Source organism: Salvelinus sp. IW2-2015, linkage group LG15, assembly GCF_002910315.2.
Source record: "Salvelinus sp. IW2-2015 linkage group LG15, ASM291031v2, whole genome shotgun sequence".
Taxonomy (NCBI): domain Eukaryota; kingdom Metazoa; phylum Chordata; class Actinopteri; order Salmoniformes; family Salmonidae; genus Salvelinus; species Salvelinus sp. IW2-2015.
The window spans coordinates 17,782,938-17,799,418 of NC_036855.1; the positions used below are offsets into that span (position 1 = coordinate 17,782,938).

General features: G+C 41.3%; 1 protein-coding gene and 1 pseudogene across 1 annotated transcript; one reads left to right on the plus strand and one right to left on the minus strand.

Moving 5' to 3' along the window:
• The first annotated feature begins 724 nt into the window (after positions 1-724).
• Positions 725-6,670, plus strand: LOC111973818 (glutathione hydrolase 1 proenzyme-like). The gene is made up of 12 exons (XM_024001233.1): positions 725-909; positions 1,193-1,323; positions 1,410-1,499; positions 1,865-2,057; positions 2,421-2,581; positions 2,717-2,866; positions 3,959-4,095; positions 4,250-4,437; positions 4,654-4,781; positions 4,931-5,043; positions 5,176-5,289; positions 5,400-6,670. The coding sequence occupies exons 1-12, from the start codon at positions 737-739 to the stop codon at positions 5,544-5,546; spliced, it is 1,725 nt and encodes a 574-aa protein (XP_023857001.1). The 5' UTR covers positions 725-736; the 3' UTR covers positions 5,547-6,670.
• A 2,649-nt stretch (positions 6,671-9,319) lies between these two features.
• LOC111974000 (anaphase-promoting complex subunit 5-like) lies at positions 9,320-15,119 on the minus strand (annotated as a pseudogene).
• Positions 15,120-16,481: the final 1,362 nt, after the last annotated feature.

The following is a 16,481-nucleotide window of genomic DNA, read 5'->3' on the forward strand; positions in this document are numbered from 1 at the left end:
TCACTCTAGACCCAAACTGCTACAGACCTATATCTATCCTACCCTGCCTTTCTAAGGTCTTCGAAAGCCAAGTTAACAAACAGATTACCGACCATTTCGAATCCCACCGTTTTTTATTTATTTATTTTATTTCACCTTTATTTAACCAGGTAGGCTAGTTGAGAACAAGTTCTCATTTACAACTGCGACCTGGCCAAGATAAAGCAAAGCAGTGCAATACAAACAACAACACAAAAGCTGTCATCAAGGTAAAGGGTGGCTACTTTGAAGAATCTATTTATATTTTGATTTGTTTAACACCTTTTTGGTTACTACATGATTCCATATGTGTTATTTCATAGTTTTGATGTCTTCACTATTATTCTACAATGTAGAAAATAGTAAAAACKAAAGAAAAACCCTTGAATGAGTAGGTGTGTCCAAACTTTTGAATGGTACTGTATATATATTGTTTTGTATCTATTTTTCTTTTTAAGTCTTTGTTTGTTTATTTGATAGAGAGATCAAGGTGAAGTATAGAATGGTGAAATAGCAGTGGGCTGGATTGGAACCCATGCTGCAGCAGTACATGTGCACCGGAGACATGTGCTTCTAGCGGCTAAACCGCTAGATCACCCACCCACAGCCTACTACTTTTAATGATCTAATAAATTCAATCAATCAAGAATAAATATACCTGTAAGGCTCCTGTCTAACTGTAAGATGTGTTGGTGTGTTGGTTCCCCTGGGCAGGAAAATGGTCAGAAAATCCCTGGTGGCTGGGTTGGTAGTTTTGCTGGTGGCTGCAGTGGGAGTGTTCGTGGGGGTGTTCATGGGGGTGGGAAACAAGAGCCCCATCTCCCCCTCAGACCATTTCTACTCCAAAGCTGCCGTGGCTGCAGATGCTGGAACGTGCTCTGAGGTGGGGAGGTAAGTAATGTTACACTAGCCGACTAATTCCCACTGAGATACAATGATTCATGGTACGCAGTCAAATGACAGGACATGATTAAGCTTTACAAGGAGTGTGTGTGTGTGTGTGTGTGTCGTGTGGTGTGTGTGTGTGTGTGTGGTGTGTGTGTGTGTGTGTGTGTGTGTGTGTGTGTGTGTGTGTGTGTGTGTGTGTGTGTGTGTGTGTGTATGTGTGATGTGTGTGAGTGTGTGTGTGTGTGTGTGTGTGTGTGTGTGTGTGTGTGTGTGTGTGTGTACCTAGGGACATTCTGAAGAGGAATGGCTCAGCGGTGGATGCATCTATCGCCGCCCTTCTGTGTGTTGGCCTCCTGAACGCTCACAGCATGGGCATTGGAGGGGGGCTCTTCTTCACGATCTATAACGCTTCCGCAGGTGAGTCAGTGTGTCCTCAAGCCTCCACAAATGAAAAAATGCGAATAAACACATCCATGTCTGCATTTTGTATCACTGCTCGACAGGGAAGGTTGAAACCATTGACGCGAGGGAGACAGCACCCATGAACGCGACAGAAGACATGTTTGGCAATAACACCCAGCTTTCTCGGAAAGGTACCAGTTCTACTGTTTTGGAATGTATGTCAGGTACAGGATAGGTTAGGCAGGTTCTGTGGTTCAATCCATCCTAAAATAACAGCTGAACAGTAATACGGTAGCTGTAGTGTATCACAGTGAGATGGGGATAGAGAGAAGATAACACTGCGGGAATAGTAGAACCTTCTGGCATCCTCTTCCCTGGTTTTCCATCATTCTAAGGAACATTAGGTCTAACTGTCTGCATCATATGCATGGCTACAACAAGAGGGCAACAGTTTCACCTGGCAAAATGAGGAAATATACTGATATGTATTTCAAATCCTTTGTGAGCAGGGTTTCAACTTTGTGCAAATGGTGGTAAAGTCTTCTCTGCATAACAGGTGGATTGTCTATTGGTATTCCTGGGGAGATCCGTGGTTACGAAATGGCACACAGGAGACATGGCAGGCTGCCATGGAAGGAGCTGTTTGAGCCAAGCATTGCTTTGGCACGCATCGGTTTCCCTATAGGCAAAGCCCTGGCCAAAGCCATCTCCAAGAACAAGGACGCTATTCAAGGAGATGCCAATATGTGGTGAGGACAGGACAAACACTGAATTAATTATTTATTTTTTATCTGTAAATGCAATATTACTACTACAACCACTTCTACAAATGTACCTTTTAATATCAGCGTGAATGTAATGCACTTTGAAGTGCTGTAATAGGATTAGTTGATTTTCTCACAGAGTACCACATATTTCAACCAATAAAATGTGATAATTTTGATGTCATTCATGGCTTCCTCTGTGATTTATTATGACCACTGATGATGTATTTGATTGGCCACTGTAAAACCTATGATGACAAAGCCATGGGAATTCTGGTCCTTTTATTCTATGGGTTTTCTTGAATAACTCCTGATAATAAGTTCTCTGTTCTTGATTTTGTATTCCAGTGAAGTGTTCTGTGACTCCCAGAAAAACATCCTGAAGGAAAATGACATCGTTAAATTTCCCAAACTAGCAGACACCTACGAGAGGATAGCAGAGGAGGGACCGAATGTTTTTTACAATGGGACAATGGCACAGACAATTGTGGATGACATCCAGGCAGCAGGTCTTTATATTTGTGCATTATAAAATCCTATTACATCTCATCATTCTTGTTGTACACTATGAGGATGATCAAGCGAGACAGATCTTATAGGCAGTGTGTCGATGTGCTTCTTGAGCAGTTATTTCCTCTTCTCAGGTGGGATTATAACCCTGGAGGACCTGCTGGAGTACCGGCCTGTGTTGAATGAGAACCCACTGAAGCTGACCGTGGGAGAGTACACCATGCACGTCCCAGACGCCCCCTCCAGCGGCCCAGTCCTGGCACTCATACTCAACATAGTGGACGGTGAGCAGCAGCCTAGCTAACTCTGAGTCTGAACTCAGCCATGCAGACCAGAGGATTTCAGGTTTCCTTCCCCTGTCAGGTTTCCTTCCACTGTACTCCGCTTGGACACTGTTTCTACCCCCTCCGTAACCACCACCAACCCTCTACACTAATTCAGCCACAGTTAATTCACCAGGGGCCTCATTTATAAACGTTGCATATACACAAAATATGCCCCAAAGCATGCATGCGCCAGTTTTCACTCAAAAGTTGACATTTATAAAAACTGAAGTTGACTGTGAGAATGTGCTTATCCTCTCGCAAACTTTAGACCATACGAAGGCACAGTTTGCAGTGGTTGAAGTATTGCATTGCAAGAAGGCAACAGTAGCCTAGTAGCCTTGTCCAAATGGGGAATAAATTATGTCTTACTCATGACAAAAAAACAGGTAGCTAAATATAATAAAAAGATGCAATAATTTGCTGTTAGTGAAGAAGAGCGAAAATAAAGTTCTTTACATTTTCCGAATTTACTGACCTTCATGTCTTAAAGTAATGATGGACTATCATTTCCCTTTGCTTATTTGAGCTGTTCTTGACATAAAATGGACTTGGTCTTTTACCAAATACAGCTATCTTCTGTATACCAACACTACCTTGTCACAACACTCACTCACAACACTTGGTTCAAATGCGTTAAGAAGGATGAAATTCCACAAATTAACTTTTAACAAGGCACACCTGTTAATTGAAATGCATTCCAGGTGACTACCTCATGAAGCTGGTTGAGAGAATGCCAAGAGTGTGCAAAGCTGTCATCAAGGCAAAGGGTGGCTACTTTGAAGGATTTCAAATATAAAATATATTTTGATTTGCTCTACACTTTTTTGGCTACTACATGATTCCATATGTGTGATTTCATAGTTTGATGTCTTCACTATTATTCTACAATGTAGAAAATAGTAAAAATAAAGAAAAACCTTGGAATGAATAGGTGTGTCCAAACTTTTGACTGGTACTGTACATTAAATCTACTGTATCGCTGATAAATGAAAAATTGTTATTTTTTAGGCTGAAATATTACATCAATATTTTTGGTGTTTTTTTCTTCAGGGTATAATTTTACTGGCACGAGTGTCTCTACGTCCGAGAAAAGGACTTTGACATATCACCGCATCGTGGAAGCATTCCGATTTGCTTATGCCAAGAGAAGCAGACTAGGGGACCCACGCTATCTCAATATCACTGATGTGAGAACCCTGAATCCCATTTTTCAAATACACAGTTTCACTCACAAATATATATTTGACTTTGAAATAAAGATGGTTTGTAGTTGTTTAAAGAATAGGCTGTTCACCAACGGAATTCCTATTTTTTTTACTGATGATTTCATCTTCTCTCCAGCTCATCCACAACATGACCTCAGACTACTTTGCTGACGGGATCAGGAGCAAGATCACAGATGACACCACTCATCCCGACAGCTACTATGAGCCAGATTATTTTGTCCCCGACAATCACGGGACAGCACACCTGTCCGTCATAGCAGAGGATGGAAGTGCTGTGGCTGCCACCAGCACAATCAATCTATAGTAAGAGTCCTACAAGGCAAGACCTCCTGAGACAATAGGACTGATGAATACATAATGCTACAGGGTAGATTATAGATATCCAGAGACAGATCATTAATATAGCATACGTGCACTCTAAACACCCTTTGCTTGCCGATGGTCTTACTGAGGATTCTCTGTTTTCATTTAACCGTAAAATAACATTCATAGGAAACTCCTATCATTTCCCATCTTCAGTTTTGGCTCCAAAGTCATGTCCCGATCAACTGGCATCATTTTCAATGATGAGATGGATGACTTCAGCTCTCCCCACATCACCAACGGCTTTGGAATCCCTCCATCTCCTAACAACTTCATCCAGCCTGGTGAGATAGTATAGGAACTAAAATCAATATCCTTATTGCCGGTAAGCTACTGAAAGTTCTCAATTTATACATGGCCCCAATTTGAGCCTTGGCTGGTTTGTTTTCTGAGAATAACTTTGTCTGAATATTTAGCTGTCTCTCTGTTTTAGGTAAAAGGCCTCTATCTTCTATGTGCCCAACTATTATCTTGGACAAAGACAATAGAGTGAAAATGGTGGTGGGAGCCTCTGGTGGAACAAAGATCACCACAGCGACTGCCCTAGTAAGTCTTGAGCCATACAAATAAATTGATAATCTAAAACAGATAAAGCCTACACATGACAGCCATCTATCCTTACATTGTGATGTTGTGATGAATCAGAGTATAAGTAGCTTCCTTTTCTCATTTACATAGGTGATTCTGAATTCCTTGTTCTTTGACTACGACCTCAAAAAAGCTGTGGCACAACCTCGAATTCACAATCAACTTAACCCAAATATGACAGTAGTGGAGCACGGCTTTGAAAAGGTGGGTAATTTTGTACAATATTGCATAGAATATTGTTCGATAAAAAAATACAAATTCATTTGAAAAAGCTTTTGGGTAACTGAAATGTAATCTGTGTGTGTGTGTAATAGAGTGTATTAGATGGTCTGGTACAGAAGAACCATGTCACAGAGCTGCTGATGACTCCTGGATCAGTAGTTCAGGCGGTGGTTCGACAGGGGGAGCGGCTCTGTGCTGAGTCCGACCCCAGGAAAGGGGGTTATCCAGCGGGCTACTGAGTCTCCATAAAGAAACAGGGACATTAAGAGACAGGGCCATAGAGGCCATGTATCTGCAATGAGATGCAAACAATGGCTCCTCAAGGAGGCACAGCCACTTTTTCTTCAGCCTAAATTCATTTCAAGACCTGGAAAATGACTTTACCCCACATCAATACCTCCTCCCTTCACACCAAATAATCGGCAACATTTCTGCTTTTATTTCAGCATTATTTATTTTTGTGTTTTGAAAAAGAAGTGCGATTGCAACTCTGAGAGTGGCATTTTTAAATCCTTGCTGTATCAAGAGATCATTGTCAATTATCCTAAAGAAAGAAGTGTATTTATGCAATGCAGTGGGGTAGCAGAACGCTGCACTGTAACTGTCGTTTCCTGCTGGATGTAAATACCAATGGGCCAGAACTGAAATGGATGCCATGGATCACCTGATGTACATTCTGAAATAGTTTGCTTATGAAATATTAGCCAACATATTAGTCAAATTACTCTGTGATGATGAGCAATCATTCTGTTTGACAGAAAAATAGCCATTTGTCTGAGATTTAAGAAAGGTCATGTTTTAGGGGATAATGTGAACACCAATATGAAAGGTTGTCAAAGTAGTTTGTCTCTGTCCATTGAACAAATCAAATATAGAGAAATTACTGTTTTGTCTCTCCATCAAGGAAAAATGGTCTGTATGTTTTAACCTCAGGCCTTAACCTCAGGTCTTAACTGGTCAGGTTGCTATATCTGTTGGTGCTTTATGGGTTGGCTAAAGCACAAACAGATCTGGCAACCAGGCTACAGGTCTACCATCTGCCTTATGAAGATGTTGGTCACAGGTAGCTACATTTTTATTTTCATGAGAATTCTGATCTGTAACTCTAAAATGGTGATTTCTGTTTTACTGATTTCATCTCAACTCTGCCCATTGCCCATGGGGGCCTGCTGTTAATAAGGGCTCAAATATGGCTGCCATTGACCTATTCAAATGGTATTTTTATATATTTTTTGTGATGAGGATTGTTAAGAAAGACACATTTTTAATGTTTAATATCGAGTAAGTGAATGTAGTGTATTTAAAAAAATACATGTGCAGTTATATATTTTTTAACTTGCATTGTTCTCATGCCATGCTTGTTGCCATGCTTGTTATTAAACATTTTAAACAAATACATATTTCACATTACTCTGCCTGTTCCCCATATTCTTAGGGACATCCTTCTCTGCTTTGATAACTGTAACCTAACTGCTGAACTAATGTTACTGTGGTATGAAATCAAATTATTGAAGCAAGGTTTTAGCAGAACATTTTAAAGTACACAATATGTTAATAACAGCTACATTATGTCTAACCAACTGACTGAAGTACCATTTCATACAAAAACATTTGGCCTTTAACAGTTTGAAGAACAAAATACCCAGCAGTTTCCTTCTGACAAATCTTGGCAAGATGTGGCATTTGGCACCAGCTGTGGCTTCTACAAAAACCTCCAATTGGATTAATCACTGAAGCCATTGAACTGCCTGTGCTTCCATAGACCAGTGAAGTATAGGAAGCTAAATAGACAATAAATCACACGTATAGGACTCACCCTAAATACTTCCTCTCTATCAAATTGCTCTTCTCTTTTATGAGGTTCTCAATAACTGAAAAGACAAGCATGCTAATAGACCTCACCAGTAGGACCATAGGTGGCAGAGTTGGTGACTTGGCAGTTGAATAAAGAGTCAAACATTTAACAACATAGATGTGAAAATCTTCATGAGAATGATATACACTAAATATACAAAACATTAGGAACACCTGCTCTTTCCACGACATATACTGACCAGGTGAATCCAAGTGAAAGCTATGATCCTTTATTGATGTCACTTGTTAAATTCACTTCAAAATCAGTGTAGATGAAGGGGATGAGACAAATTAAAGGAATGTGGCCTGAGACCCTGTCTGTGTAAACTCTACTCTCTGCTTCCTTGTGAGAGCGAAATTATTCATATTCATTCAGACAGCATTCGGCCTGTGGGCAGATGGGAAAGGATGGCTAATGAAGCTGTACATTATATACATAAATAGTAAAGCAAGTGTTTTTCAACCCTTTGACACAGCTCATCTTAACTGTGCTAATAGAACATATCCCATGCCCCCGACTACTGTGATCCTCATGACAGCACAGGCCTGAACAGTCTAGTGTCAATGTTAAGGCTCAGTGCTCACATACAGGGGAGGCCACTGGTGCAGAGAACATCTAGCGTCAATGATCACATAGCCCATCTAGAGTTGTCTGATGAAAAGACCGGCCATCCCACGGCTGCAGCTCTCTTCATCTCCAGAGATATAAACACGCACACACACAAGAGCAGAGTGAATTATGCAGCGTGTGTATATTTACTGTGTGTATTTACACAAGCTCTGTCCCATTTCTGTTCCATGAGGCCCACCATCTCTGTGTTTATAGAGTGAGGTAGCTAAACATGCCTGGGGCCTTACAGAGTGCTTCTTGTGCAAACATTCAGAAACATACAACTTAAATTGTAGAACTTTCACACCTGGACTAAACCTACATGTTAATGGTAAGAGTGATTGGGCAATTGAACAGAAAAACTTTCTTCCTGTCTAATGTAAACTGTTGAAATCAACCAAAAAAGTTCAAGTAATGATGACAATGCATTTTTCATGCGAGAGGGACATGAAGAATTTATGTAAAACAAACCCACTCAAATGTTAAATAGTCAATTGCCTTTTACCTAAGTTGGTTCTAGTTTGTACCTCTGAAATGATTAAAGAGCCAGAATGAAATATTTGAAGGCYCAGGGCTGTTTCAGCATGTCACTGCTTCCTTTCAGTAATAAGACTTCTGTGTTTGCAAACCAACATTAGGTAATGTTTTAAATGCTATTAGACTAAGCTTCTTCTGTATACAAACCAACGGGCAATTAAGGATATTCAAAAGATCCAAATTGTTTCACAAGACCTTTTCTTGGATCAGTGTCATTATGAAGAGATAATGTGAACGTAGTGGCGCTCATGACTGGCACATTAAAAAATGACCACTCTTAGAGGTTGCATAAATCTACACCAGACTAACCAAAACAATATGCAGTGTCATTGCTTAACTCAGTTTCCCACAGAATGTGTTACGTTATGACACACACACGGAGATCTAATTTCAGTTAATCTCAGAACTATCCCATTAAAATTAGGAAATATTTTCACTTCATTAAAATAGTTGAAATTACATTGTTCATTGGCATGCTCTAACTGAAGAAAAATCACCTTGCTCTCTAAAACGTATTCATCTTCTGCCCGGCTCTGATATTACGGTCATTCATCATATCGTGTGGTGGGTAAAACTAACTCTCCCTGACAGCTCGGGTAAGCCTTCCTCATTCTATAAGCATAGATGATTAGATGCTTTATGCTAGACATCTTTGTCTTGACCTCTGATGAGATCCCACCACTGGGAAAAATATGTTGATGATATCTATTCTATTGACATCCTACAACAGAGGCAATGACAACCTCGAAAGGATTCTTTCCTGAATAAGGTTAAACTCCTTGTTGACTACTGGTATGTACCCTATGCTGAAATTTAAATACTATGTGGGTGTTATGTATGCAAATTAAAATACACAAAAATTGTGGGGAGGCCCAGCCAGGCTGCACTTTTTCTCCAATAGCTGTGATCGCCATCTAGTGGTAGTGTAGTCAGAAAATTTTTCAGGTGGAACAAATTAGTGATTTTCAGGTTCGCAGTTTCACAAGAAAAAAGGACAACAAACTTGGGAGATAAGATTAGAGACACTTGAAGTTTGATCTTTATATTGTATAAAAATGATACACGTTTGCAATGTAAATTGGGAGTGCCTAAACCAGTTGTTTCTCTACTAATGCAGCAATTTGAAACAAAAGATAGCATGAAATGTGAAGTCCATGACAAAGAGAGTACACCAGTATATGTACTGGTCTGTGTTAGGGTGGTGAAGACAGGGTGGTGATGACTGTTCAGAGTCGCATGGCGACGGCTGCCCCCGCGCCTGCAGCTCCTGGTCCAGCAGGTGGAACAGCATGGCACATTTGTTGCATTGGGGGGTTTGGCCCAGGGTGTGGTGCAGTCGGGCCTGCAGGTAGTGGATGTCCCACAGACACCCCTTACAGTCCAGCATGGAGAAGTAGGCTACAGCCTCAACCAGCGTCTGCATAGCCAGGCCCAGACCTGGAGGGAGACAACAGGGAATCTGACGTTTGGGTTGTGTAAATATCCAAAATTATAGTGTAATTCTCATTGCTGATACTGCTTATGTGACTCAAAAGAAAATACAATGCGGAAAGACTCCTATGTGTACTCAAATGGTAAAGTCCTCCTAACCACCAACAAACATTTACATTTCTTTGAGACAGTGATATGAAGCTTTGCTGTTGGGGATGTGTGGTACCTGCATGCCTCTGACCACTGGGCTGGGACCCAGCAGTGGCCACCTGACAGCGGGCTGCCAGCAGCAGAGCTCTGCCCTTATCCATGACTGCTCATGGGCCAGGATGGGATAATGAAGGACACCCAGAGTCTGTTCCAGCACTCCCAGTATCAACTGGACAGGTGACAGAAAACAACACRAACTATTGATGGAGTTTTTAAATATAACCCAGTATGAATTTCCTTGTTTTGCCTACATGTGGGAGTTTGCTTTGCATACAGTATGCAGTTCCATCAAGAGATTAAGATCAAGAGATTAAAGATTTGTATATCTGAGAATATGTGTGTATACACCAAGCATACAGTGGTATGTAGGCCATACCAGGCTTACATTTTGCCTGCACCTGAGTGAAGGCCAGGTGCAGGATAGTCAGAGACCAGGGCATGTAGATGGTGCTGTCTGGCCAGGGCCTGCAGCAAGAGAGCAAGGGCTGTGGCAACACCTGACAACTCTCAATGCAACTCTGCAATGGCCAGCATCACCCTGCACAAGGCACACACACAAATATAAACACAGCCACACAATCCTTAGCCAAACAAATACTGTAGCTTTGACAAATTGATAAACACATATTCAAACAACATTCTAGGACTCCATCGACAGAGGAGGTCTGGTGTTTTTATTTAGTGTCCTGGCCTACCTGATGATCATCTCTGAGTACTTGGTCTTCTCACAGTACAGCTGCAGCCTCTGCAGGATACTGTACGCTTTAGTGGTCCGGTTCAGCGCCTTCGGCACTTGAGCTTTCCTGTTAACACAACACATATACAGGTAACTGCCAAAATAAAGGAAACACCAACATAAAGTGTCTTAATAGAGCGTTGGGCCACCACAACCCGCCAGAACAGCTTCAATGCACCTTGGCATAGATTCTACAAGAGTCTGGAACCCTATTGAAGGGATGCGACACCATTCTTTGACAAGAAATTCCATCATTTGGCGTTTGTTGATGGTCGTGGAGAACTCGGGTGCCGCTCCAGAATCTACTATGTGTTCAATTAGGTTGTGAAGACAGACAGCCATGCATATGGTTTACATAGTTTTCATGCTCATCAAACCATTCATTGACCACTTGTGCCCTGTGGATGGGGGCATTGTCATCCTGGAAGAGACCACTCCAATCAGTATAGAAATTATTCACCATAGGTTAAAGGTGATCACTCAGAATGGCTGTGAATGTATTGCCGTTTAACTTGCCCACTAAGGGGTTGAGTAGACCAAAACCATTCAAGAAAAATGTACCCCACACCACAAGAGCCGCCAGAACCCTCATTTACTCAAGTGTTTCCCTTATTTTGGCAGTACCTGTACATACAGTTAACTAGAACAGTGGTTCCCAAACTGTGGGACCGAGGGGTTGGCGGGGGAGGGGGGGGGACTCAGCACGGCTTTAAACTTACTCTTGAAGTTGTAATAGTAGAATGCACAAGGTGCAATTTCGAAATTGGGTAGTGCATCATCAGTTTTCCTCTTGTCATGTCAGTCATTGTATACCTTAGAGAGCTATTTATAACTTGTCAGAAATGTCCAGATCAACAAGCCCATGTCAGCTAATGTTATTATTTTTATTTATTTTTATTTTAGCCCATAGATATTGCTGTAATTTGTTAGTGACTCAAATATCATATGAATACACAGTAGACATGGCAAAATGCATAGAATTGCACGAAAATGTGCACAATTGTCTTTGCACCCCATGACAAATTGTGTAGAATTGCAGGAAATAAGCTTTAAACCGGCAAACTACTCTTCACCAACAAGGGGGGTGTGAACAGTTTGTGTCATGAACAGTGCCTATAGAAATAGACGAGGCGCGTGCGCGGCGGCGGGGGGGGGGGTTCCCAATCCTGGAAGGGGGGCCTGAGTGAAAAAGTTTGGCAGCCCCTGAACTAGAACACTGGAAGAAAGTGTAAAGGTGTTCTGAGTCAAGACACTTCCTTAGCTATAGAGACCCTCTGTTTTGTTAAAGGCAGCAATGGCTGTGACATGGGGCTCTGCCAAGTGGCATTTCCCATCATTCATTGCTCTGTCAAACTGGATCTTGAGGTCACATAGCATCAACAGCTGGGTGATAGAGGAGACAAACCTTTACAATTGACTAAAGTCCACATCATACCAGCCATGTCGGTGCCATTGCCAACTATAAGGAGGCAATGGTGATTCTGTATACTATATCGATAGAAAAGTGCCAAACATGGTGATCGAGGTCAAGTCTAAAGTTGATGGATAGAGATGAGTAGGAGTTCAGATTGCCTCACCATGGCATGTTGGGTGTGAAGGGGAAACTGCTCCTTCAGATGCTTCAGGACCTCAGACATAGCCCCATACAGGCCCTGGAAGGAGAGAGGGACAGGAACTAAAACAAGTCTCACTCACAGTCAGTACCAGTGCACATCTCCTGAGATGTAATCTGGATCACATCAATGCTTGTGAAACAGCCCTGAGGGACATGTGACAGAAGACAGATACGTGGTGGAGCCAGAGACAGAAGTGGAGCCAGAGACAGAGGTGGGAAGAGGTGTACTAACTACAGTATCTGTTCAGCATGCAGCTCAGCCAGGTGGCAGAGGGAATTGTGGTTCACATTGCTGCCAAATATGTGAGTGACAACCAGGTTTTGTTATTTTTTATTAAATTCATTGCAGTTTGAATCTTTTATTTTTAGTGTGGACTCAGGGAATGTCGGGGAATGTCAGAATGAGTGAAGGAGACCCACCTCTTGCCATTCATCATCCATATGGATGTAGTCTGAGCCAGGCTGATGTCTATGAGCTCTGACAGGCTGTGCTTCCAGCACTTTGCAGGGTGTCTGTGTCCTTCAGAGCATCCATGAGCTCATGGTCTGTCTTGCCCTGGATCGCCCCCTGCTGGACCAGGGACTGAATGCCCAGATATGCCAGGTACTGAGGAGAGAAAATCAAATGAAAGGAAAGCCCCTCTGAAAACTATTTTATTTGTCACATGCTTCATAAACAACAGGTGTAGACTTAACAGTGAAATACTTATTTACGGGTCCTTTCCAACAATGCAGTTACAAAAAAAAGATATATATATATTTACAGAAAAATTGTGTTAAGAGGAATTATTACACAGTGAACAACAAATAACAATAATGAGTAAAAATAACATGGCTATATACAGGGAGTAACAGTACTGAGTCAATGTGCAGGGGTACAAAATAATTGAGGTAGCTATGTAGAAATAGGTAGGGATAAAATGACTAGGCAACAGGATAGACAATAGGAAGTAGTAGCAGCGTATGTGGTGTGTGTGTGTGTGTGTGTGAGGTATCAGTATGCATGTGTGTGCGTGTTGGCATATGTATCGTGTGTGTGTATTTGTGTGTGGGGATGTCAGTAGAAGCATGTGTGAGTGTGTGGGTAGAGTCCAGTGTGTGTGGGTGCATAGAGTCAGTGCAAAAAAGGGTCAATGCAGGTAATCCGGGTAGACATTTTATTAGCCATTTAGCAGTCTTATGGCATGGGGGTAGAAGCTGTTCAGGGTCTTGTTGGTTCCAGATTTGGTGCACTGGTAAGGAGGATGGTGGTAATGTGAGGGTTAGTAATCACCTGGATCTACTGAACCGCCATAGAGTCAGGAAACTGAGAGGATAAAACGGTAAAAAAAACGGTAAGTAAACCTGGAGTGCTCCAGTCTCATCTGCAGGCATATGAAATTCTTACCAGTAGACAGAAGTGGACGGCCATTTTCACATAGTCTTCAGTTAGCGCAGAGCTGTCAGGTCCTTTCATCTGTTCCAGCGTGTAAAGCTAACTCTGAAAGAGACAAATACATTCATGGATGATTACACAGGTACAGTATTGGTGCTGAGAAAGTGAAATAGACACTGACCAACCTTGACTACACATTGTGTAAATACTGTATGTTGGGCATATAACACAAACGTAAAAGCTCCTACCAGGCAGTGCTGCAGGCACACGTGATCATTGGACTTCTCGGCGATGCGGATTGCCTCATGTAGAGCCAGGTCAGCCTGTTGACTGAGTCAAGAGTTGGAGTTGATTTTCATTTTGACATGAATCAATATTGCATACATAAATTGCAACTGATATTGATACAGACTTTCCATATCTATGCCCATCACTACTCACTAGTGACCAAAGCGACAGTGCAGTGCTGCCAGGTTGAGGGCAGCGTAGCGGAGACTTCAAGGTCTCAAATAGGGAAAATGAGAAATATGCAAACTGCAAAGGATAAGCTGATGACACAGTACTCCCCTCTACTACCACCTCTACTTTTAATAACTCATGCAGTGGTGCTGTGTCCAGCTCCTCCTCCTCCATCCTCTCCCCTACAGTGTCCTCTGTGCTGGTGAGGTCCATGTCAGAGTCATCTGCAGTCAGGGCAGGCAGCCCCACCTGGCCATCACCAGGCTGGGCGTAGTGACTGTGGTAGTAGTGCTGCAGGGCTTTCTACAGTTTGTACACCTGTTTGAAGGGCAGCTTGATGTAGGCCAGGAGCATGTGTCTCATGAACAGACCTAAAAACATAGAGGACGCAGTCATGATGAGAGACTAGCATTCAGTGAGCAATCCTACAATCTGTCCCATAAATTCAAAGGAAATTCATATAGCAGTGCTCTCTAACTAGACAGTGTTCGTTTGATCTGACCTTTGGATCAAATGATGTGTACTTGCCAACAACACTGGTCTTAAACGCCTCAGAATCAATAGTACTGAAAGGAGTGGGGAGGGTGACATGCAGCACTGACCTCTTACATTACAGGCCTAGGTAACTGCAGTTGAATCGAGGACTCATCCATACTGGAGTTTCACAGCATATGCTGTTTGAGGGCAAAATTCTTCCAGTCTTCAGGAATTGGCCRTGAGTCAAGTCTGGACCCTAATACACAGACAAAACCTATGATAAAGAAAAGCAAGCAATTTACAGTGGAAAGTAGAAGCTGTAAAGGTGAACAATAAGCTATTCCAACCTGTTGTAGAGGCAGGATGAGTTTGTTCAAGCGTCTTCTTTCCTGAAGAGCAATTGTTTTTGACGTGGTCATCTCGTACAGTAGGCCAGAACGGAGATGTTGTACGGAGTCACCCAATCTCTGATGCCAAACACGTTGGCATGGACCACCCCATTGGTCATCATTGGGTTGAAATACAAACTTTCATGTACGCTTGACATTGTTTGAATTGAAAAGTTAACTAGCTAAGTTAGCTTCTAAATATTATAAAGTTACTTTTCAACAACGTTGTATGAAGCCAAATAATCAAGAAAAACATGCAACAGTTTGCAAACCATGTTATCAAGCTACTGTAGCTAGCAAACGTTAACTAGCTAGACTGATTTCCTTGCTTATTAGTTAACTACTTGAGAGACTAGCTACCTATCTTATACTGTAGTGAGCAATTTTGAAGTCTGCAACATATGGCATTATTGACAGTAGTACTTGTATGAATTTGAAAATATGTTAACTTCTTCGATGTCTTTGAACGGCGGTAAATAAATGTTCCATTGCCGCCACTTACTAGATTGGACTATAACTCCCTTATATTATGCTTATTTTTTTGTGTTTTCTTCAAACAACAACAAATAAGTAATAAAAATAATAATAACCCTACTGCTCTATCTAACGAACACCCTGCCCTTTTTCTGTCCCTACCTAGTGACGTAGCTATCTGGCCACGCCCCTACAAGTCAGTACATACTGTAGAGTCGATTACAGATTAATCAAATGAAATTGTATTAGTCACATGCTTCGTAAACAACAAGTGTAAAATAATAGTGAAATGCTTACTTACGGGTCCTTCCCAACAATGCAGAGAGAGAGAAAATAGAGAAATAATAGAAAAGTAATACATATTTTAAGTATTTCTCTGGTAGTGGTAGAAGTTTAAAATGTTTTACTTAAGCCAAGCAGTTAAATATTGTCAAAGTTTCATTTAGTAAAATAATTGGTCTGATTCGTTTGATAGACTACACTATCAACCTTATTACTTTGGATTGTGGGGCACTTATCACATCACAAATAACTACACTCAGACTAGCCTACCACACTTTTATAAACTATCCTACTAGAATACCACAGTATATGCACCTGTAATAATAGAGTACAGAAGATAAGTAGGCATTGTTGAAGTTTAAAATAAATTCAAAAACGTTAGAAGGTTCGCAGGTTCAGCAACGGCTGAAGAATTGCAACATTTACATGGATCAAAAATCTAATAATACTCTTAGTAGAAATGTTTATCTTTAATTTACAATCTGTAGAAACTATGAGAAAAGAAAGGTTCGGGAACTTTTGTGAAACATCACAATATATGGCAAATAGAAATCAAAACTGGATGGTGTTTTATTAATGTCACTTTAATAATGTCACTTTAATAATGTTTACATATCTTGCATTACTCATTGTATTATTAATTTATTTTAATTTTTTACCTTTATTTAACAAGGCAAGTCAGCTAAGAACAAATTCTTAGTTACAATTACAGCCTACTAGGGAAC